This window comes from Aspergillus melleus (genome assembly GCF_016097325.1).
Source record: "Aspergillus melleus strain CBS 546.65 chromosome Unknown contig3, whole genome shotgun sequence".
NCBI lineage: Eukaryota > Fungi > Ascomycota > Eurotiomycetes > Eurotiales > Aspergillaceae > Aspergillus > Aspergillus melleus.
This window is the reverse complement of record NW_025763372.1, coordinates 4,455,977-4,478,202: the sequence shown is the minus strand read 5'-3', so window position 1 is coordinate 4,478,202 and position 22,226 is coordinate 4,455,977. Positions and strand designations below refer to the sequence as shown.

The window sequence follows — 22,226 nt, the reverse complement described above, 5'->3', positions numbered from 1 at the left end:
CCTCACTGGACTGGGGATTGTTGGCAAGCAATCCACGGAAACAGATGATGGTTGGACCTCGGATCAGAATTCCTCGCTGAAACAAGGCGGCGTCGGTCGTCCAGGCGGTGACGTTCTGACCGGTACGTCACCGACTCGCCTCCGTTGCTTGGTTTACGAGTCGCCTACCTACTTACACTGTACATGTACGCCGTACACTTGCTCGGGGCTTCAAGTCAGGCTGATAAGACCTTTAGTATGTATCGTCAACCATTCCTAGGGCTAGGCAAAAAGGAACTGAAGGGAAGACCGCCTTCCTCCATCAACCCTGTCGGTCGCTGTCGGCCAATCGACACATCCGAGTCCTCCCTCGTGGGTTGTTCTCACGGCCACGGCCTCGTCCTACACCCCCAGCAAGCGCCCCTTGGATCAACTTCTCTGTGGAGTTCCAGCTCTTCTATTGGGTATATTCAGCGCCAGCGATGAGCAAGCAGGGGTAATTCGTGTCGAAACAAAAGTCGTCGAGCGTGTCGATTCAATGACAGGCCGGGTTCGGACATCTTGTCAGGTCAAGTCCTCAAGGACCCTTTTCCGGGCCAAGGAGCGCACCCAAGCCCTGACTGCGGGCCCGTAGTCATATCTTCTCCCCGCCACGTAATCGGCATCGGCTTGGAGGGCCTGTTGCTCTTCGCGAATTGCAGTTCGGAGCAATTGTTGTTCATCCGCCAGCTGCTGCTGAAGCTCAGCCAGGTCCTGGAAGGAGTAGGTGCTGTACTCAGCCTCCCGCTCTGCAGGAATCTTGGCTTGGTCGATTTGCTCCCTGGTTAGGCCATATGTTTCGTCGGGTCCAAGAACGGCGCTTTGAAGACGGTCCTCTAACGCCGAGTCGAAACCTGTTTCTCCCTGCTGGGAAGAGATCAGGCGCTCGTTGACTGATTCCAGATGTTTCACGTTGGTAGCTAATCGGTCTACAAGATCAAGAAGCGGATCTTTGGCAAGACTTAGGATTGAAAACTCAATCTGTCCCTCTTCGTATTCTTCCATCCTGGTGCGAATGTTGGGCTTCACCAGGTCTAACCAATCCTTGTGCGACGTATACTTCCCTGTTTCACAAATGAGCAGTAGTTCTCGCCTCGGGTCCAATAATGGCTTACCAAGCGCATGGGGCTGGCGTTCGAGGCCATCGAACTTCCATACTATTCCTAAGGCGGGCACAAACGCAATGAAATGAAATCCTGCATCCGTTTCGGATTCATCCTGGGTATGTCTAGCTGAGCGCGATCGTTTAGACGTCGCTTCACTTTTGAGCTGAAGATCGGAATTGAGAATGTCCATTTTACTGGCCCAAGAGTCAGGCCAAACCCAGAAAAGCGAATGGAGTTGTCTATAAATTGCTTGCAGGCTTACCGCGCAAATGAGTTGTGGATTTGCTTGACGAACTCGAAATTGTTGATTGCATCGCCCCTCAATGCAGGCGTAAAGGGCATTGTAAATTCTTTGAAATGCTGCAAATTTTCGCCAAGCTCGATCCCTTCTATGTTGTTGACAATGTTCAGGAGAGCCACACTCGCACAAGCATTACTTGCTGTCTAAGCGAAAGAATTCAGCCATTGGACATGCGCTTTGGGTGAAGAAGAGCAGACCTGATTCGCAAACCAAAGCCCTTCAGGGCAGCTCGCTTCCTGTTTGTTGGGATCATCCTCGCGCCACCGGAATAAGAATATCAACCCGTAAACAGGCTTGCTGATTTGCACGTAGAGTATTAGCAGTAAATCTCGCGTGTATCAAGATCGTTTCACCTTAGACCTGCCATCATATCCTCTTCCAAGGACACAACCTCTTGGACCTTTACTCCCTCGACGCCAAATTCCCGAAGCATTACATTGAAAAGCGCCTGGAGAAGTTTAGGATAGACTAAGCCATAACAGATTCACCGCGACTCACTGGCTCGGATTCGATTTCACAGAAGCCATTCCACTGTTCCTTCTCCTTCGTAGTTGCTGAACCACACAAGTCATTGCTAAGGTGGGCAATCCCAGATGGCTGGATATTCGACTTCTTTCGGTTCGAACCGTGATTCATCCTGTACTGAGGGACCCGCGCATAGGCAGTCAGTCCTGGATATTTGAGTAGTTGATGAATGAAAGTGAGAAGCCCTAGAAACACCAAGCAAGAGGAATAGACCGACGGTCAACTTGAAGCTGTGAGATAGACCAGACGAAATAGGGTGTTACCACAATGGCAACGGCAGGATAGTAACTAGGTACCGAGAGAGGGAGTCAGTCAGTACGTGAGTAGAAGATAAAGGTAAGCTAACAGGTAGTTTATGATGCGGTAGGTACCCGGTACCCGGTACCACATGCCACTGCCAATGCTGAGCGACAACGTAAGTACCGGTACTTATACTCACCGAGCAGCGACGTCTGCACCGCTGATTGGCCGAAGCTCCGTCCGAACGCGACTCCACGCGTTTTTCCATCTTCAACCTGGAAGACTTCCGCTCTCTCTCTTCAACACCTCGCATATCCCCTCGGTCCCTGCGCCTCGATCTTGACGAGGACATAGCTGGTCTATATCCATCCCCGGAAGGACTCCCCTTTGAGCTCGTATGTTCGGTTAGTGTTCCTTCCTTTTTCTCTTCTCGCTTCCTTTCTTTCTTTGCTTCTTTTACTCTTATCCTCCCCCTCCTCAATCAACGCATGCCAAACATTAGCTTGACCGCTCATCTCTAACGGAGAATTTTTCACCTTGTAGGTTGAAAAGCTATAATCTCTATTCGCGGATAGTCCGCGACCACAGCATGCCATGAACGGAACTCCGCGACTCCGTTCTGCCTTCCCTCAAACGCCGCAGACAACGCAAAGAACTCGAGCTTTTAAGACCCCGCCGTTTCGGCCGGCGCCCCCGGAATCCGGGATACGGAAAGCCTCGACAGGACCGCCGGTTACCCACGATGCATCTTCGCCGCTTATCCCAACCGGAGTCGTAGATGCCCCGTCACAGCGCCTCTATGTTGTGGCTTTCTACCTCGCGCTTCATGCATGGCGAGTCTATGAGTCTCTGAGTGCCTCCGATGATCTGGATTCCACTTGGCTGTTTCTCAAATGGGCCTCGATCGATGGTGTTTTCCTCTTCGGACTCCAGGCACTACATATACCTTGGCTGGAATGGACCTTTCCGACGACACTAGCTGCGTTTCTTCTTCACGCCGTTGGCAATGTGTTCTTAATGTTCCGGATCCCCGTAGGCTCCCCTATCCCTCTATCCACTCGTTCCGTGAACATCTCACTAAAATATCGACCAGATTCCCGTGGGAGCCTGGTTATCTGGAATGATAAAAATAGCTTATGATAGGGAGCTATCCATTTCCGAACGAAGCGTCAAACCCGGAGATATCATTCACAATGCGTCCCTCATTTTGGGAAAGCAGATAGTCCACATTTTACCGGAGGGGTAAGCTCTATGTCCCGTTCTTTGGGCCGCCTGTCCGTGTTGCCATATCGATTGCTGATGAATGCAGATCTGCTGTGTTAAATCCGGATCAAATCCCGCTGTGTATCAATTCGCATGGACATGCAGTCAATCTCCCCATCCGAATAAATCAAACGGATCCGATTGCGATGGAGCTTTTCCGCCTAGATTTCAACAGCGGGGAAAACGAGACAATCCCTATATCATCCAAACAGCTGAAGCAGATGAAGCAGCAGTCGAAGCGCGCATCCAAAGATTCACATCGTGATCTTCTCTACCCGATCCGACAGCCTGGTATTTACCGTCTCAAAAGAGTAGTCGATGAGTCCAATCTCGACGTTCACATGCGTATATCCGATGCGCTTGTTGTTTCATGTCCTCAAGCGCTGATCAAAGATTCTCCCACGCACAAATGCAAGGGTGAGCTATCGAACTTGGTGCTTACGGTCGAAGGCACCCCACCCTTGAAAATCAAGTACAGCAGGCAGGTGAATCATCTTGATCGGGGCTTTTCCTTCCAAAATATCCAATCAGACCATCTACGTTCGCCTCTCATAGGTCAGAGGAACTCAGCGGCTTTGTTCAGTTCCCGGGAGATGGATGTCTCTTGGGCGCAGTCTCAGGTCATTGAAGTTCCCCTGAACGAGTCGTTGAACGTTGGAGGAGAATGGCTCTACTCAATTGAGGAAGTTCACGACGGTTGTGGGAACGTCGCGAATTACTCGGCCCTATTACATGAAAGCGACCAATTAACTGCAAACTCTGTGTCTCAAGCGCATAATTTTGCAGTCCACGAAAGGCCTCGGTTGTCCTTGCATGGATGCAACGATCAGCAGTTTCTGCAGGTCGCTCGGGGAGAGAGCGTAGACTTGCCTGTCAATTTTCACACTTCGGGCCAACAGTACGGCCAGGACGGCCCTTTCTCTCTTATGTACTCTTTCAGAGGCAGAGAGCAGGAGGGTACAGATGACATGCCAAGTAAAGTTCACAAGCTGTCCCTCAAAAGTCTTGACCAGAAGCCACAGATCAAGGACCCGGGCTGGTACAACTTGGAATACGTTTCTAGTCATTTTTGCCCTGGAGAAGTGCTGGAGCCGTCATCTTGCTACTTACACAACCCGCCAGAGCCAGAAGTCGCCGTCAAGTATGAGAAGATATTTGACAAGTGCGCGAACAATCCGGTTGGCTTATTGGTTGACCTTGACCTCACTGGGTCGCCACCGTTTCGACTTCGATATGTCGTGGAGCACGCGAAGGGTGTTGAGACGAAATCGCAAATCATCGAAGGCCTACGTGCTCAGCTTGATTTTACGCCATCCGAAGCCGGCTTTTACCGGTACCGTTTCCTCGATGTGGCGGATACGATTTATGCGCCTCGGCCCTTGAAGGACAGAACGCCCGTCCTAGAACAAGATGTCAAGCCTCCGGCTTCTGCTCACTTCCTTGATTCGAGTGCCGTGCGCAGGGCCTGTTTCGGCGAGCCGGTAGCCGTGGACGTGGCATTTGTTGGTGAACCGCCATGGACCTTGCAATACGAACTTGTGCACAATGGGAAGAAAACGAAGCATACATTGGAGTCCGAGAGTGAAATCGCCACTATCAAAACCAATAAGCTTGTCGGTGGCGGCGAGCATAGCCTCGTGCTAACAAACGTCAAAGATCGTTCAAAGTGCAAACGAAGCCTCAGGGATAGCATTAGGATTGACGCCCGCTCAAAGCCCCCACAGGCGTCTTTTGGTGAAATAGAGAAACGACGAGATTACTCGGCTCTACAGGGCTCGAGAGTTGATATTCCTCTCAGATTAAGTGGCGAGCGACCGTGGATCGTCCGATTCAGAGAAACAAGCAGTGATTCTGCGGTCTTCGAAAAAACTTTCTGGCAGGAAAACAGCGTTATGTCGGTCCATCAAGAAGGACAGTATGAGCTCGTCGGGGTAACCGACAGTTCCTGCCCCGGATCCATCGACCAGGCAGCCAAGACTTTCGGGATTTCCTGGATTCCTCGACCGCGCATCACGGACGTGGATGGCTCTCCCGTTGGGGTCACCGGCTCTATTGAGAAGCGAGATGTTTGCCAGGGCGACGATGACAGCCTTGAACTCCGTTTGTCAGGAAACCCGCCGTACAACGTTCAGTATGAGCAACAACGGAAGGCAGGCCGTGGATCACCTTCTGTGCGTGTGCAGACATTGAAGACCGCTCTACATGCAGCCTCTATGGAAATGGACACTTCCGAAGCTGGTCTCTACACTTACAAATTCCGGGAAGTCGGCGATAGTCTCTACGATCACGACCCCAAGGCCAGCCCCGTCGTCGTGACCCAAAAGGTGAACCCTCTCCCGTCTGCGCGGTTTGATGCTCCGGGTCACATTTATGGGTTTTGCAAGGAGGACGTTAGCGGCGAGGAGCTAATCCCCGTAACCCTCGATGGGGTTCCGCCATTTTCCCTCGAGATATCCATCAAGCACCATTCGAAGGCCAAGGCCGAGATTGTGTCAATCCCGAGCATCGGATCAAACCGACACAAGCTGCCTATACCGAGACGCCATCTGGATTTGGGGCAGCACGTCGTCAGCATTCACAAGGTGAGGGATGCACGAGGCTGTCAACGAACCATTGACTTTGACACGTCGTCGGTGAGAGTCGCCGTGTCTGATGTTCCCACAATCATCCCCCTTGAATCCAAGGTTGATTACTGCGTTGGAGAACGATTGTCCTTCTCGCTTTCCGGTCATGCTCCATTCGATGTGTTCTATACATTTGACGGAGCGTCCAGAAAGGCAAACTCCCGGACAACCGATTTCCGTCGCATTGCAGAGAGACCAGGCGTGTTCACTATAACCGCTGTCAGTGACGGCGCAAGTGGGAAATGTCAGGCCCACAAGAATATCACGAAAACTATTCACGAAATGCCAAGCGTCCGGATCAGCCGGGGTCAAACCTCTATTATTGACATACACGAGGGCGGGGAGGCAGAGCTACACTTTGAGTTCTGGGGGACACCGCCGTTTGAGTTTACGTATGTTTTAATTTCCTCCCTCTATGATGCAAGCGACGAAACTAATTACCCTCGATTTTAGATACATTCGGAGTTCCAACCCTCGAAAAGGCAAGAAGCCAGAGATTCTGGACATCAAGCATGACATCTCTTACGAACACAAGAAAACTATTAGGACCTCAGATGAGGGAACTTATGAGGTCGTGGCGATCAAGGACAAATTTTGCTCCTTCTCTCAGACCCCTATAGAGAAATCCGAACGATGAGATATCAGCTCCGGAGGAAGGTAATGTCATTAATGTTCAAAGCTGTTGCTTTATTTATGATCTAGATAGATTTCTTTTGGGGGACTCGATTCCTTCGTTTGTAATTCAAAATATTATCGTTGCATTGACATGGCACCAGGAGTTCGTCTCCCCAGGGATAAAACATACTATACATTAACCCAAATGTTGCCCTGTCTCGATGCTGTCCACCAAGAGGGTGCCCAGGCGGGAAATCTCGTTTAAGATAGCAGCACGATTGATCACAACAACCTCGTCACCCAGTTGCTCGGAGCCATCCGACACGCTCGGGGATGTGGAATATGCCATCTTCAGGTTCCAGGTTTTGGGTTTCAAGGTTTGCGGATTCCAAATCCCGGCAATCACATCGCCTTGCTCGCCTCCGTAAAAGAAGTGCAGATGAGGGCTGTAGCAGGATTGCAGATCGCGTACGAGGGATCTCACTGCACCAGCCCTCCGGCTGCCACGGGTAGCGTCTTTCTCTTGTAGATTCTTATACTTCGACGGAGCCGAACCACCATCCGAGACCCCCGGCCGAAGATTGAGAATAAAATCATATGGCGCAAGGGAGGTGTGGAAAATATCAAATATGTTAAGAGCATATGATTTCTCCCGCACCAGCTTCACGGCCGCTTTGGCCAAGGTGGACATCCGAGCAGCCACGACTTTGGGGGGCATTTCGTGCTGAGTCCAAGTTACACCCTCCGTGTCAACATCAGAAGCCACGAATAGTACAACGGAGTTCATCGCCGGGTCGACATTGCGCCAGGCAGCAAAGCGAGTGCGAATCGTTTCCATGGTCTCGTTGTCTAGCCCTCCGCTCAGATCGACCATGAGAGGCTCCTGTTGCCAGTCCCAGCGAGAAATCAAATGAAGGGTTCTCAAAAACCCAACCATAATACTGGACGGAGTCTCCCAGGGAAACGGTTGTGTAAATACTCGCACAGCCAACAACTCAATGAGCTCTTCGCTGATGTGACCTGCAAAAAGATGGCAATCGAACCAGTGTTTCAGGAGACGAACAGTCGGCGATAATAGAGGAAAGCGGGTGCATAGAGTACGGATGGCCTGCGTTAGACGAGGGGAGTGGATGAATTGACGCTTATACTCTGACAACGCGTAGGCAATTTCCTGTTTTGCCTGTGAGCGAGGGCCTTTCTCCTTTAGCTGACGTTCTAATAGGGTCTGTTCCCGGTCGTGATGGATCCGTAAGTGGAATGTGACCCCAGATTCGTGAACAATTTCTAGGAAAGCACTGTTCAAAATTGGACTTGATTCGTTCTCCAGTCCCACCCTGCATGATGAAGCAGTCCCAGATGACGAGAGACAGTCTCCGATCCTGACGAGAAAGGCCATTTTTGTCATTTGAATTGCCACCAGGTCGTCCGGCCAGCGGGTAGAGCTCTCGAACTGGAGAACAACATCCACCGCCTCTTGTCGTGCACCGGAAACAGCCTGGGCACGAAGAGCTGTGTATCGCAGAAAGGGACTGGCTGGGGCTAGATGCCTCACAGTCAAGGGGACTTCATCCATGCTTTGAATAGATTTCTCCAGGGAACTAAAAGCATCGGCAATGGTTTGGAAAGGTGGACTGGAATACAGCAGTACTCCATCGCCTTTGTTGCGAAGCTTTTCATCATATTCATCGCCAATGTACGTTAACTCACTCTCGAGACAATCGAAATGACGTTGTAGAATGTATGTCAGGATCTGGTGCACTATGGAAGATGACGACGGTTGGTCGGACCACACCAAACTTTCCCTAATGCTACCGTCCTTGAAACGTCTCAACTCGGCCTTTTCGCCCCAGAAGGACCGGAACGAGGCTGCCTCTTCTTTTTCTTCTGCGAATGGGCCATGATCTACAACACGTGCAGCATTATCGGCATTCAATAATAACCCAACATGAAGGCTGGCGCCTGCCGCTTTCCGGGAAGCTTTCGCTTCGACAGACCATGGCTCGACACTGCTGCCAAAAAGATAGATGAGATCCGCTCGATCATTGAAAGCCCTTTTCAGCACCTCGTAGATCGCACGATGGTTGTGCAGTGCTTGTAAAGCATTGTTGCTATTGGCCAATGGGAGAGTGGCAATTCGGTCGAACCTGAACAAAGGCTCATTGACCTTAAAGATGAAAACTTTCTCAAAATTGTCATCACGGGATTCGTTCAGCATCTTCAAGGTGTTTCCAGCTTCGCGGCGAAGAAATTCATACGACCACGGTGTCATCTTGTAGAGCACATTCAGACCCTTCGCACCATCGTACAGCACAGGTCCGTCGCCAGGGGTTTGAAGATCTTGGCAAAATAGCAGTAGGGGTTTTGTCAGGTCTCTCCCCGCAATGAATTGGATAGTCGCTTTGAAAAGTTGATAGCTGCTGTAGGATTTGAGAAGGACTGGCTTGCCATTGGGACCCCCGCCTTCAAACAAGATAGACATGAGCGCTGTCCACTCAAATCCGCCAAATCCACCAGCCTGAAGCGAGGAACCGAATCCACGTTGCTGGAGCCAAGTTCGGCCAAGGATACAACCGTCTCTGAAAGATTCACAGTTCCGAGCAGCCGAATATAGCCCCTTATGAAACTGTGCCACGGTAGCCTCTGAGCGGAGGGCTGCATTGTAGAATGGCGTGGGTTCTTTTTGCTCCGCCGTTTCCGATGCCCCTTGTCGAATGTTGTTCTTCATCGGTAAAGTTCGGGAGATAGGGAACAATGTATCTTCAACTGCCGTGATGATGCGAATTTGTGGCTTTGAAGATTTCGTATCTTTGGGTGTCTCCGCAGGCGTAAGTATGATCACAGGGCGAAGACTATCGCCATCTTGTAGATCAAATTTGATGTCGAGGCCAACACCTTTTGTTTCCTTGATACCAGCTGCAAGACAAGCAATGTAGTAGGCCCTCTTTTGGAAGAACCTATAATTGGTATAATCTTTTTCCTGGAAAAGTTGTTTCGGCATAGTCACCGCGAGGTCGACTGTCAAAGGCCCTGCCGATTTCACGCCGGTCCTCAGAGCAAAACTTCCGACAACGTTGACATTAACTGGCCTGAAATATGAAACCGAGTATTTCGTATCTCTGCCAGGGCGAGGCTGGGGGTAGGGAACGATAACGCCATGAGTGTTGCGCAACTCTTTTTCTGCGTCCAGGGGAGCGTTCGCGGGCCTTTCGGGGATATTTTCAATGATTTCCTTCAGTTTATGAAGAGTGTCTTGAAGCCTTGAGACTTGCTTGTCATAATTCGGTCTCAAATCCGCAAGCAGTTCGTCCAATTGCAACTTGAAAAGGTTGGACTTATAGAAGCCGCTAGCCAGTGCTACTTCCGCAGAGCGATCGCCTTTGTTCATGGTAGAGTTATCTTCTTTGGATTTCGAAAACTGAGGATTCCCGCTTGCTTTTGACGATGTGCTCAACTTTCTCCGCTTCGGAGAATGTGACATCCTGGTGGTATTGAGCCGGACTGCGGAGCAGTATTCCAAAGAGTGGTTCGAAAGTATCAAGCTAGGTCAAGTTGAATTTTTGGTGGATTGAAGCACAGTGCACTAAACATTTGGATACAATAGAAGATTGGGGATCGTCGTACTTGAAGCTTTTGATAAAAAAAAAAAAGTGACAAACCTCCGGGATTTTATCTCCACGTGATTCCGATAGTTCAGGTACTTAGCTGATAAGTACCTACGCAGGTATTGTAATTCAATTACACTAGCTAGGCTAGATACAGTAGGTACTGTACTATTCTCTCTGTAAGTAAGAACTGTATTTACATCCATGGATACCTACTACCTAGGTATATAAATACCTTACCTACCGTGTGGGTACATTTCCTATCAGTGATCATTGGCTGATCTCTTCTACACTTTTCGCCGAAGTCGCTCTCTCTTCCCCGCCATTACTCATTACTCATTATCTTTCCTGGTACTTAACTACCTGTCTCTCCAGCTGTTTTATTGCCCAAATATCCCTCATTGAAGCTCCAACACCGAAGACTTTGCGCCAAAATCCACTCAAAAACAGAAAAACCTAAAGATCTAACTCTATCCACAATGCTCCAGGACGCTGGGGGCACTGTTCCCCCAAACACCGACCATGTTCGTTAAAGCCCCTCATCGTACCCTTCTTTTACCCTTCCCTTCCTCCTTCAAATTGACTGTGTCTTATGCCTGACGGAGGGTTTCCCTACGGTCTATCTTCAAAGGGCCTAGGGTTCTATGCGGACTACTCTTGGAGTCCTAGCGCTAGCTTGCTTTCTTTACAATTGATGTCAAGTTGCTAACTAAGAACAAGGCAGTCAGTGTGTCGCTGCCAACATGGAAAGACAACGTCGCCTATGAAGAGGGAGAACCGTGGCTTGTCAGCAAGATGCAATGCGGCTATCCTCGGTTTTTTGTGCATCCGATTATCCAGGAGCTTGCAAGGGAGGTAGTACTGCGCCACGGAAAGCCAGACACAGAAACTGTCATGCTGTTCCCGTCCCCTAAAACGGCACGAGTATGCTATTCGTTTTTCCTTTCGAGATTGTCCAGCACCGAATCGCAAAAAGTTCGTATAGTGGATCTTGCTCCCCCATCTCACCCGGAAACCGAGTCCCCTACTGTCACCTCGCATTTGTCGGGTGTGATATTTCCCAAGGAATATGCACCAATTGCCAAGCAAGTGTGGCAGCATACTGGAAGTGGTATATCAAGTCGCCGTGGTGAATTCTGTCTTGGCGCTTTGCGAGACGGCTTCCTGCAGGAGAAAAAGGACATTGGCTTGGAAACGACAACACCAAGAATGTGCAAGGGTCCGCGGAGGTACCAAGGGAAGGACTCGGCCACCGAACTCGCCCAAAGGAGAGGGTCGCAGCCCACGACAACGACAACAACTTCACCTGCCGCAACCAATGGATCACAGGAAGGACGTGAATATGCTCAATTCATTGAGGAACGGTTCGGTCGGAATCTGAGCATCTCTCTGTCCCAACAAGCCAAATTGGCCGTCCGCAAACGGATAGCGGGTGTTCTAACTGCAGATGTCGACCTGAGCGAAGCTCTACAGAAGTCTGCTGGGACAGGCAGAGTAGCAGGTTTGAGCGAGTCTGATGTTTATGTCTTTCCAACTGGCATGAACGCTATTTTTAGTACGCATCAGATGCTACTCAATTGTAGGGGTGCTATGAAAAGTGTGTGCTTTGGATTTCCATACATTGACACACTGAAGACTCTGGAGAAATGGGGGCCCGGCTGCCTGTTCTACGGGCACGGCTCGTCTGAGGATTTAGATGACTTGGAGTCGCGGTTAAGTAATGGTGAAAGGTTCCTGGCGCTTTTCACCGAGTTTCCTGGAAATCCACTATTGAAGTCGCCTGACCTTCGACGGATTCGTGCCCTCGCTGATAAATATGACTTCGCTATTGTTGTAGATGAGACGGTGGGCAACTTTCTCAATGTCAATGTTCTACCATACGCCGACGTCGTCGTCAGCAGTCTGACAAAGATATTCAGTGGGGATAGCAATGTCATGGGAGGAAGTGCTGTTCTCAATCCTCATGCTCGGTACTATCAAGCATTGAAGGAAACGTTTCCCCGAGAATATGAGGATAACCTGTGGGCAGAGGATGCTGTTTTTCTGGAAAGGAACAGCCGTGATTTTGTGTCAAGGATCGAAAAAATAAACACGACCACAGAGGAGATAACAGAGATGTTAAAGAACTCCCCGCTCGGTAAGCTTTCATCGATATCATGTTAACCTGATTCTAACTTGTCCTTTCATGCAGTCAAACAAGTTTATTATCCGAAATACAGCCCCTCGAAGCCATTTTACGACGCGTTTCGTACTCCTAGTGGTGGTTATGGCGGTCTCTTCTCTGTCACCTTCCATTCAACAGTTGCTGCGGCCGCTTTCTTCGATTGCCTTGAGGTCCTGAAAGGTCCTAGTCTTGGCACCAATTTTACCTTGGGGTAGGTTTGGATCCATTCCCAATAATGTTTCATTTGACGACCATATATTAACATTTACACAGCTCACCATACACCCTTCTAGCCCACTATGGCGAACTTGACTGGGTATGTGTGAGAGCGGGGGAAACCTCCGAGGCCTTTTCCTTCCTTTACTCCATAACTTCACATATACTAACCGGTCTGTGCAGGCCAACTCCTTTGGGGTTGAATTTGACTTGGTCAGGATAAGTGTTGGCCTGGAAGACGTACCGGATCTCCGCGGCCGAATCCAAAAAGCCCTAGATGCTGCGGCTAGTGCTCGGGCATAGATGATTTGACGATTTTGGTGCAGGAATTGACATTGATTATGACAAATTATCCAGTCCACTTGACGAACCTCTCTTGGAGTTTCAACGGAAGCAAATCTTCCCGGAGTGGACGGTTGTTAATAAGCAAACCAAGGAAATGCAGCTTCATATGGGATGTCCTTTACCTGGTATCTTTGCACAGTAGTATGAGTTCCGCGCCCTTGTCCGGACCCCCGAACGGGTGTCGGATGGGAGCTAGAGCCGATGCCTCTTTGTTCTATGATATTTTTTTAATGCTCTTATATTCTTTTGCCTATTGACAGTTCAATAGGTAGGCCAGGTTCGAATCCACGGTATGTATGCAGTACCAACAGAATCTACCTACTCAAAACAGTAACAGTGAGTCACTTGAGGATATCTACAGGTGTTGCAAAGATATGCAGCCGTTGCAGTATATCCCAATGGCAGCCAATTTCCATTGCTTTACTCGTTTTTTATCCTTCGACATGGATAGGTTCCAAGCACTTACATACCTAGGTATTAGATACTGTATGATATACATAGATTCACAGGTAGCCAATGTATTGTGGTGTATGTGTATTGTGTAAGGTCTGGTCATTCCGGGCATGTTACCTTTTCAGCTCGTACAGTACATGACCCTGACACCCGGTATTGTTACATGTTCTCTGTCACGGGACTTGCGCGGCTTAAGAGAAAAGTCCATCTCAAAACTTACCCCGGTCCTCCTTTGGCCAACCTAACTCAATTCCTACCTGCCATTGAATCAAAGCATGCTGTCAACATAAACCAATCTGTGACTGTATGGCTCTTACACACACAGCCCGTCCCTTCCTCTTCCTGTCAATGAAATAAAGAAGTCTCAAAATGCTAACTGTTGGGTCCGGCTATTGTAGTTATCTTGGACGCAACTACTTCCTCGATCCTAATTTCCCGCTGTGTCTCTGCGCGGCAGCTTTCATTGCTGTCTATATTCGCAATGGTTGCATCTGTCATCGTGCCCAAGCGGCCTGTAGTCGCCTTGCCGTTCCTGCTTCCTTCCTGCCACCCTGTGGCTCTCGAGTCGCGGCGGAGTCAGTCTTCGTACGCACGCACCAAACAACGCCTGCGCGTTAAACCAGATGCTTCGTTTGGCTCGCCGGCCAACCAGCTATATGACAATATCATCCATAATCCACCCTCCAGTGCGCCTTCGGTTTACCACACACCAGCGAAATTTCTCCCCTTGGATGATACACGAAGAACGCTACGCGCTCCTACTGGTGTGAAGGATGAGGGATCCGAGGATCTACCTACCGTGTTCAAGTCAACTACTCAGAAAAAATACCACCTGAAGCCGTCGGACATCGAGGAGATTCGCAAGCTTCGACTCAGTGATCCTATGATGTGGAGCCGCTGGAAACTAGCCAAGCGCTTTGATTGTTCTCCTATGTTCATCGCAATGGTATGCGAAGCCGGCCCGCAGAAGAAGGAGATACAGCGACAGGTTTTGGAGGCAGTGCAATCACGATGGGGTATCAAACGTCGCATGGCCAGAGAGGACCGCCAGTTACGAAAGGAGACCTGGGGAAAGAGTGAATAAAAGCGACATCCCAAGATCGGCATCTCCATCTGACTGCGGATAATCTTCTTCTCGAACCATTTCATTATCTCACCTTTCATGAATATCTCTGTGGTTAGAACCCCCAAGTCTTGAACTTTGCTCTACTCAAGGGGGTGATACTTGTGTATAAAATCCTGTATTTTAGCAATTCTTGCAACTTGTCTAGATCCATATGTCTTAACTACCAACGTTAATGCATGTTATTATATAGCGGAAATTCCAGCAAGAACAAACTAGGAGTTGGGTCGGTACTACTTAGCAAGAAGGTACCTTGTTGAATAAGCCCGCACCGACTCGATCTGCCTATCAGCGTTGCCGTATTGATATGTAGCGCTTAGATGCGGCTAAGGTCAGGTCATAATCCTCAGATATGATGTACTAGAATTTTTTTGTCTCATTTCCTTTCTGACCGGTCCCCGCTCTTGACCTAGGTAGCAATCGATTCGGGGGTACTTCGATTTTCTTCCGCACCTGACCAAATGCCCCTCCCCCTCCGTCGTATCCCGGCGACAATTGGAGGATTTAAATCCTATTTACATTTTCCTTCTTCCCCACGGAGCTGTTTGACATCTCAACTTTCCCCCACGAACATCTCTCGTTTTCCCTTTCGTCGCTCATTCTACGGAAATATTAGTGATCGGAAAATGGCGCCTCAACTTGAACCTTTTTTCCAACAGTAGGTGTTTTCCCCTTCTGCTATACCCCTCTGCCTCGTTATCTCTCCCCTCATTCCCTTTCTTTCCTGCCTTCCATCCAGCGCTTCAGAGAGCGTAGGAAGGCAGGTCCTAGTAACAATTGCCGGACATATCGCGATTTGCTAACTATTCTCTAGGGTTGACAACCTGTCATCTTCTTTCGTTGACCGTACGTCTTTGGTTATCGAAGCTTTTCATCCGAATTAGACTAACGGGAATATTTATTGTGTACAAGGGTTGCGAAAGGCCGTTGCTATTCCGTCCATTTCTGCCCAGGATGAGAACCGAAAGGATGTTTTCAGAGTAAGTTGTCGTCCAAACTTACGTACCACAACACAAGGACCAGTCGCTCACCCATTTAACTTGGCTTGAAGATGGCAGAATTCTTGGCCTCGGAGCTGAAAGCCCTAGGAGCTGAGGTGGAGCAACGACCGCTCGGCAAGCAGCCGGGAAAAGAGCATCTCGACCTTCCCCCAGTAGTCATCGCGCGTTACGGCAACGACAAGAATAAGCGGACCATCTTGGTCTACGGCCACTACGACGTGCAGCCTGCTTTGAAGGAAGATGGCTGGGCTACGGAGCCTTTCGAGTTGACGGAGGATAGCCAGGGGAGGATGTACGGCCGTGGAAGCACCGACGATAAGGGCCCTGTTTTGGGTTGGCTCAATGTGATTGAAGCGCACAAGAAAGCCGGAATTGAGCTACCTGTGAACCTTCTCTGCTGCTTTGAAGGAATGGAAGAGTATGGCTCAGAAGGTTTGGAGGAGTTTATCCAAGCCGAGAGCAAGAAGTTTTTCAAGGATGCCGATGCCGTTTGCATCTCTGATAACTACTGGCTTGGTACCGAGAAGCCGTGCCTTACCTACGGATTGCGCGGCTGTAACTATTACTCCATCAGTGTCTCGGGTCCTGCCCAGGACTTGCACAGTGGAGTCTTTGGTGGCTCTGCTCATGAGCCCATGACCGACCTTGTCCAAATTCTGTCCAAACTTGTCGATACGCACGGCAGAATCCAGGTGCCCGGGCTCATGGACCTCGTCGAGCCATTGTCGGAGGAAGAGAAGCTCCTGTACCCCAACATCAGCTACACGATGGAAAATCTGCACGAGTCATTGGGCAGCGAAACTGGCATCCACCCGACCAAAGAGGAAACTCTCATGGCCCGGTGGAGATACCCATCTTTGTCTATCCACGGCGTTGAAGGTGCATACTCGGCACCCGGGGCCAAAACAGTCATCCCGGCCAAAGTCATCGGAAAGTTCTCCATTCGCACTGTCCCGAACATGGAAAGCGCAGATGTCAACAAACTCGTTTTCGATTACATCCGAGCAGAATTCGCCAAGCTTAACAGCAAGAACACCATGGATGTTTGGCTCCAGCACGACGGAAAGTGGTGGGTTGCCAGCCCGAAACATTGGAACTTCTCGGCCGCAAGCAAGGCTGTGAAGCAAGTATTTGGCGTTGAGCCAGACATGACCCGTGAAGGTGGCAGGTATGTTTCTCAGCAACAGTTTCGTCCTTTCTGTGTGTACATCATCGTTACGTGATGAAATTGACTCGGAATTCTAGCATCCCCGTCACTCTGAGCTTTGAACAAGCAACGGGTAAAAACGTTCTGCTTTTGCCCATGGGCAGCTCAACAGACGCAGCTCACTCCATCAACGAGAAGCTTGATAGAAGGAACTATATTGAGGGCTCCAAGCTGCTCGGCGCCTATCTGCATTACGTTGCGGAGGAGCCCACGGAGGCTTGATTCACACGCCAATGAGGAAGCGTAGAACCCTTTTGATAGGCAAGTATCTTAACGGGCCTCACCAACACTGTCAAAATTGTGACTGTGTGTCGCTCTACAGTGTAAGTTTTCTACAGTCTTCGGAATTACGAGTTTATCTATAACGGTCTGAAATTGAACCTTTACACCAAGTGCTGTACTTGTGTTGAAGAAACGTAGGATATGCATGTTATGATCATTCTTATTTTATATTATTTTTTCTTTATCTTTGGTTTGCAGTTAAGAAATCAGGATTGATCCCATTGGGAGGCGAGGCACTGCGCCGGCCTACTCAATTAGGCACTATGTGGTAGGGGAGCTGGCCCGATAGATAACGCGCGGAAGTTCGCGTGGGACCGCGACCACGCGACAAGGCCTCCTCCGTCCACTTGCGGTTTCATTACCCCAACCGACAACAAAGGCAACCAACTGTTGTAGCATGCTATAGCCTGGGTGCTATTGAAGCCTTGCTCTTATTTGCCTTTCTCGTCTTTCATTTTGCTCTCTTCTGGCTCTACCTTGCGTGACTATGAATAATTCTAAACGCCTTTTCTAGTCGTACCGCGTTTTCTAAATGCCATCTCTAAAGCGCCCTCAAGCGTCCCTACGGACCACAGACTCTGATGAGGAGAGCGAATCGGATGTCTCCTCTGCCCCTCCTTATGCGGTATGCAATCTTTGTCGCGGGCTTTTACTTTCTTTTAACAACGGATTAACGTTCAAGCAAAGCAAAAACGCATTCGGAGATCGAACTCCCCGGCCACAGATGACAGCAGTGGGACCAGTGCCGACGACGATGAAGGACTCGATCCTGGCTTGATAAACGAGGCTCTTGGCGATGAAGAAGATGATTTGGAGCTACGTGCGACGCAAGTGATTCAGGAAAAGTACTCTTTTGCCAGTGATGAGCCAAACGTGCCTGCTGAGCATGGCATCCTTGAGCGGGTGGAATGCTATAACTTCATGTGTCATGATCGCTTCTATGTCGAGCTAGGTCCGCTGATAAATTTCATCGTTGGAAAGAATGGCAGTGGGAAAAGTGCAGTTCTTACTGCCATCACACTCTGCCTCGGTGGGAAAGCATCCGCCACGAATCGAGGCCAGAGCTTGAAAAGCTTCATCAAAGAAGGCAAAGAGTATGTCAGTCCACTGGGATCTCATTTGGCCAAAACTCTAATACCGAACCAAGGACGGCTACAATCGTTGTACGAATTAAAAATCAAGGCGATGGTGCATATATGCCGGACGACTACGGGAAATCAATCGTCGTAGAACGCCATTTTTCGAAGAACGGCACCAGTGGCTTCAAGATAAAAGCCGAGAACGGACGCATAGTTTCTACCAAAAAGGCAGAGCTGGACTCCATTATTGACTTTTTCACTTTGCAATTCGATAATCCGATGAATGTGCTCTCACAGGACATGGCTCGTCAATTTCTTAGCTCATCAAGTCCTGCTGAGAAGTACAAGTTCTTCGTAAAGGGGGTCCAGTTAGAACAACTTGACCAAGACTATCGACTGATCGAGGAGTCGGCTGATCAGATAGAAGAAAAGCTCAGGAGCAGAGAACAAGACATTGCGATCTTGAAAAACCGCAGGGATGTGGCAAAACAAAAGCTTGATATATCTGACCAACACGAGTCTCTCCGGAATCGGCTACGGAATACCCGAAGTCAGATGGCTTGGGCGCAAGTTGAGGAGCAAGAGCAGGTGAGTTTTTCTTTGCAAAGGTAGCTGGGCTCTTTCTAAATTTACGGCAGATGAAAAGCTCCCTGGACGATGAACTCGCTCGCTCCCGCGATAGAGTAACAGCCGCTGAAGCTGAACTGGAGGGGTTTGATGCAGCTATTCGGGCAGCTGAGACCGAAACCGAAGCTGCTTCGGAGTATGTTCAGCAAGCCAAGCAGAGAGTCGACGATGCAGAGGCGGAGAAAGAGGAAATCAAGTCCAAATGGGAGACAAAAATGAGTGAACGACATGACCTTCAGGTACTTCGCATGATTAAATCTCTTATTGCACGTACTAACAGTAATTTGCAGGCTGAGCAACGTAAGATAAGGGAATATCTCAAGGCAGCAGAAGCACGAATCAGCGAAGCGCAACAGAAGATCAGCGAGGAAAATCAGCGGTTGGCTGAACTTCATGGGGGAAGTTATACTCGGAAACAAGAACAACTAAAGGAGGTTCAAAACGAGGCTGCCCGGCTTCGAGAACAGCTTGAGGAGCACCAAGGCGAACATGGTCGCCTCGTTCGAGAGCTTGACGAAGCCAACAAGGCGGTTGATATGGCATCTACGCCAATCAGCAAAGCCAGAGCAGATGTGGAGCAGGCTGAAGCTCGTTTGAAGAGTCTCAACGAAGAAGGCGGGGTTAGAAACTCGGGGTTCCATGAGAAAATGCCCTCACTTCTCAGGGCAGTTCACCAGGAACGAGCATTCAACAAACAGCCCGTTGGACCCATTGGGTACCATGTGAGTCTGTTAAAGCCCGAATGGTCATCAATACTCGAGAACTCTCTTGGCGCAACGTTAAACAGTTTCATTGTCACTTCGAAAAGAGACATGAATCTGCTTTCGAGGATCATGCAAAGGGTCAATTGCGTGTGTCCGATATTGATAGGGAGCGACGGGGCTTTTGATATTTCGGGACACGAGCCAGACCCTCACTTTGACACTGCATTACGAATCCTCCAAATCGACAATGAGCTAGTCCGCCGTCAACTGATCATCGCCCATGGTATAGAACAGATGTTGTTGATTGAAAGACTGGAAGACGCATCCGCTGTTCTGTTCGATGGACAAAGGCCCAAGAATGTGAAGCGCTGTTATTGTATTGATCGAGCAGACAGACGGCGCGGCATTCATCTCTCTTACAGTAGCACTGGCGAGCCAAGTCAAGCTCCTGTATCGGCGTACAACGGAAACCCGCGGATGAAGTCCGACCTAGCTTCCCAAATTAGAATTCAGCGCGGCGTGGTGTCAGATTTGAGACGCGATCTGAATAATCTGGAGCAGCAACTCCGCCTTTCTCGGTCACAATCAGAGATTTGCAAGCAAGCTCGCACAAGACACGAAAGAAAAACGAACGACCTACGCATTTCTATCCAACAAAAGGAGGATCTTGTCGAAGAACTTTCAGCTGCACTTGAGAAAGAATCCGCAGAAGATGGACATCTTGATGTGCTACGGACCACTCTTGAAGAGGCCGAGGAAGAGAAACGTCTTAACTCGGGATCGCTACAGGATAGCATCAGTGCTATGGATGCAATGATGAAAGAGTTAAAAGCAACAAAACAACAGCTCGCTGCCAAAGATGCCCAAATTTCGGCTTTAGCGGAACAACTCCGGGTTGCTCGGAGCGAGGAACTCCTAGGCACAGAGAAGCGCCGGAGCATCATCAGCGATAAGAATGTTGCCCTTGATCGAATTCAAGATTTGAAGCGAGCAAGCGAAAAGATCTGTCAAGAACAAGAAGAGGCTGCTGCCCGCATCCTTGATTACAGTGAGAAGGCTAGTCTCGTGTCACCACGAGTAGTGATCCCCGAAGGTGAAACACCTTCCAGTTTGGACAGAAAGCTGGAGAAGCTTCATAATGATGAACAGCGCTACAATCAGCAGTAAGTTCTTGCCTATGAAGTACGCGCGCCAGCTTCTAACAGAACTCTAGGTTAGGAGCATCTCGTGATGCAATTGCCTCTGAGGCAGAGAGAACGACCGCTGACCACGAGCGAGCATTAAGACAAGTACGAGAGTTCAAACTGCTTGCAGATGTAAGTTAACCTGAACATCCATTCCTCTCTAGATACAAAGAAGGACGGAAACAGAGGAGGAAGAGGAGGGATTAGTCTTTTGCCGCAAGACCGCGCGTTGCTAACGCAGGAGCTCCAAACAGGTTCTTAAAGCAACTCTCGAGTACCGTCAAAAACGTTGGAAAATCTTCAGGTCACATATTTCGTCCCGAGCTAAAGCTCAATTCACATACCTTTTGAGTGAAAGGAGCTTTCGAGGTCGACTCTTAACCGACCATGAAAACAAACTACTTGATCTACAGGTCTGTGTTGCTTTTATTGGTCTCGATGCCACCATTGTCATAAATAGCTAACGACGCATTATAGGTCGAGCCCGATATTACGAAAGACAGCACTGGTCGTGGTGCCAAAACTCTCTCTGGTGGTGAGAAATCGTTCTCCCAAGTTTGCCTACTCTTGGCACTTTGGGAGGCTATGGGATCTCCAATCCGCTGTTTAGATGAATTGTAAGCCGGAAGAAAATCCCACGACAGACAACGCTAACCTGCCAATTTACAGTGATGTGTATATGGATCACATCAATAGAAAAATGGCCATTGACATGCTTGTAAGGGGAACACCTTGTCCCAGACCTAGCGTGATTCGCTGAACTGATTCTCTACAGATGCTCGCTGCGAGGCGGTCAATTGGACGGCAGTTTATTCTAATCACGCCAGGCTCAAGAGCTGAAATCAGTTTAGCACCTGACGTTCGAGTAAAAGAGTAAGTAGCCCTCAAGCAGACCGAGGACGTCATAGCTAAAAGATATCTTCCAGGTTGGCTGAACCCGAGCGAGGGCAGACCAGGTTGTCCTTTCGGCCTTGATCGAGAAGTATACAGGCTCCGTGCCTCCTTCAACCCCAGGTCTTCCCTCTGATGCAAGGCAGGGCGTTTGTATTTTGTGGGCACAAACAGATCTGCAGAATATTCCATGGTTGATGTAGAAATTAATTCTAGAACATACGCTTTTGAGCCTCCCCAGGTAACATTTCTATCCTGCCCTGGTACCTATTACAGGACCTGAGGTTACCTACCTTTGGGTAAGGTAGATACCTATGCCGTCCATGCATGCCACATGCATTGCATTGATAGGTAAATTTCATACATACTAGCCCTTCTACCCTAGGTACCTAAGGTATGTAAGTATCGAGTCCGAAAAATATCTTACAAATGCATTATGGTACGTATTGTTCTGAAACTTACATGTACTGTATATAACCCTACCTTACCGACCACATTACAATGAAACCTGGAAGAGCGGCAGAGAAAAATCACCTGGGCGGTAGGGCCCTGTTACCGCTTCCAGCGCAAGTAGCGTTATTAGTTCCCTTTCTTTCCTCTAATTGAGATCGAGCTTCTACCTCACTCTAATTCCCCTCCCCCGAAAAGTCACCACT

At 49.2% G+C, this 22,226-nt stretch overlaps 7 protein-coding genes across 8 annotated transcripts; 5 read left to right on the top strand and 2 right to left on the bottom strand.

Moving 5' to 3' along the window:
* Positions 1 to 543: 543 nt before the first annotated feature.
* Positions 544 to 1,466, bottom strand: LDX57_006585 (ubiquitin C-terminal hydrolase 37; the record flags this gene model as incomplete). The annotated part of the gene is made up of 3 exons (XM_046088300.1): positions 544 to 1,082; positions 1,134 to 1,318; positions 1,387 to 1,466. 3 exons carry the CDS (start codon positions 1,464 to 1,466, stop codon positions 544 to 546), a joined length of 804 nt encoding a protein of 267 aa, XP_045944270.1.
* A 1,040-nt stretch (positions 1,467 to 2,506) lies between these two features.
* LDX57_006584 lies at positions 2,507 to 10,463 on the top strand. Of its 2 annotated transcripts, XM_046088299.1 has the most exons (6): positions 2,507 to 2,594; positions 2,734 to 3,222; positions 3,284 to 3,432; positions 3,500 to 6,469; positions 6,531 to 7,851; positions 7,915 to 10,463. In XM_046088299.1, exons 2-5 carry the CDS (start codon positions 2,785 to 2,787, stop codon positions 6,712 to 6,714), a joined length of 3,741 nt encoding a protein of 1,246 aa, XP_045944268.1. In that variant the 5' UTR covers positions 2,507 to 2,594; positions 2,734 to 2,784; the 3' UTR covers positions 6,715 to 7,851; positions 7,915 to 10,463. The 2 variants fall into 2 exon arrangements, with proteins under 2 accessions (XP_045944268.1, XP_045944269.1); XM_046088298.1 differs by having other exon boundaries at positions 2,734 to 3,432; positions 6,531 to 10,463.
* On the bottom strand, positions 6,889 to 10,077 carry UTP22 (rRNA-processing protein UTP22; the record flags this gene model as incomplete). Its single annotated transcript, XM_046088297.1, has 1 exon — positions 6,889 to 10,077. One exon carries the CDS (start codon positions 10,075 to 10,077, stop codon positions 6,889 to 6,891), a length of 3,189 nt encoding a protein of 1,062 aa, XP_045944267.1.
* A 310-nt stretch (positions 10,464 to 10,773) lies between the features above and the next one.
* STR2 (cystathionine gamma-synthase) lies at positions 10,774 to 12,977 on the top strand (the record flags this gene model as incomplete). The annotated part of the gene is made up of 5 exons (XM_046088296.1): positions 10,774 to 10,818; positions 11,015 to 12,431; positions 12,486 to 12,669; positions 12,732 to 12,774; positions 12,858 to 12,977. 5 exons carry the CDS (start codon positions 10,774 to 10,776, stop codon positions 12,975 to 12,977), a joined length of 1,809 nt encoding a protein of 602 aa, XP_045944266.1.
* Positions 12,978 to 13,953: 976 nt separating this feature from the next.
* On the top strand, positions 13,954 to 14,556 carry LDX57_006581 (mitochondrial 54S ribosomal protein mL58; the record flags this gene model as incomplete). The annotated part of the gene is made up of 1 exon (XM_046088295.1): positions 13,954 to 14,556. One exon carries the CDS (start codon positions 13,954 to 13,956, stop codon positions 14,554 to 14,556), a length of 603 nt encoding a protein of 200 aa, XP_045944265.1.
* Positions 14,557 to 15,221: 665 nt separating this feature from the next.
* On the top strand, positions 15,222 to 17,025 carry LDX57_006580 (M20 family dipeptidase; the record flags this gene model as incomplete). Its single annotated transcript, XM_046088294.1, has 5 exons — positions 15,222 to 15,253; positions 15,410 to 15,441; positions 15,508 to 15,575; positions 15,647 to 16,764; positions 16,842 to 17,025. 5 exons carry the CDS (start codon positions 15,222 to 15,224, stop codon positions 17,023 to 17,025), a joined length of 1,434 nt encoding a protein of 477 aa, XP_045944264.1.
* A 592-nt stretch (positions 17,026 to 17,617) lies between these two features.
* smc6 (DNA repair protein SMC6) lies at positions 17,618 to 22,071 on the top strand (the record flags this gene model as incomplete). Its single annotated transcript, XM_046088293.1, has 8 exons — positions 17,618 to 17,710; positions 17,773 to 18,179; positions 18,233 to 18,752; positions 18,803 to 19,030; positions 19,082 to 20,658; positions 20,709 to 20,811; positions 20,934 to 21,552; positions 21,606 to 22,071. The coding sequence occupies 7 exons, from the start codon at positions 17,618 to 17,620 to the stop codon at positions 21,141 to 21,143; spliced, it is 3,138 nt and encodes a 1,045-aa protein (XP_045944263.1). The 3' UTR covers positions 21,144 to 21,552; positions 21,606 to 22,071.
* Between the last annotated feature and the right edge of the window lie 155 nt (positions 22,072 to 22,226).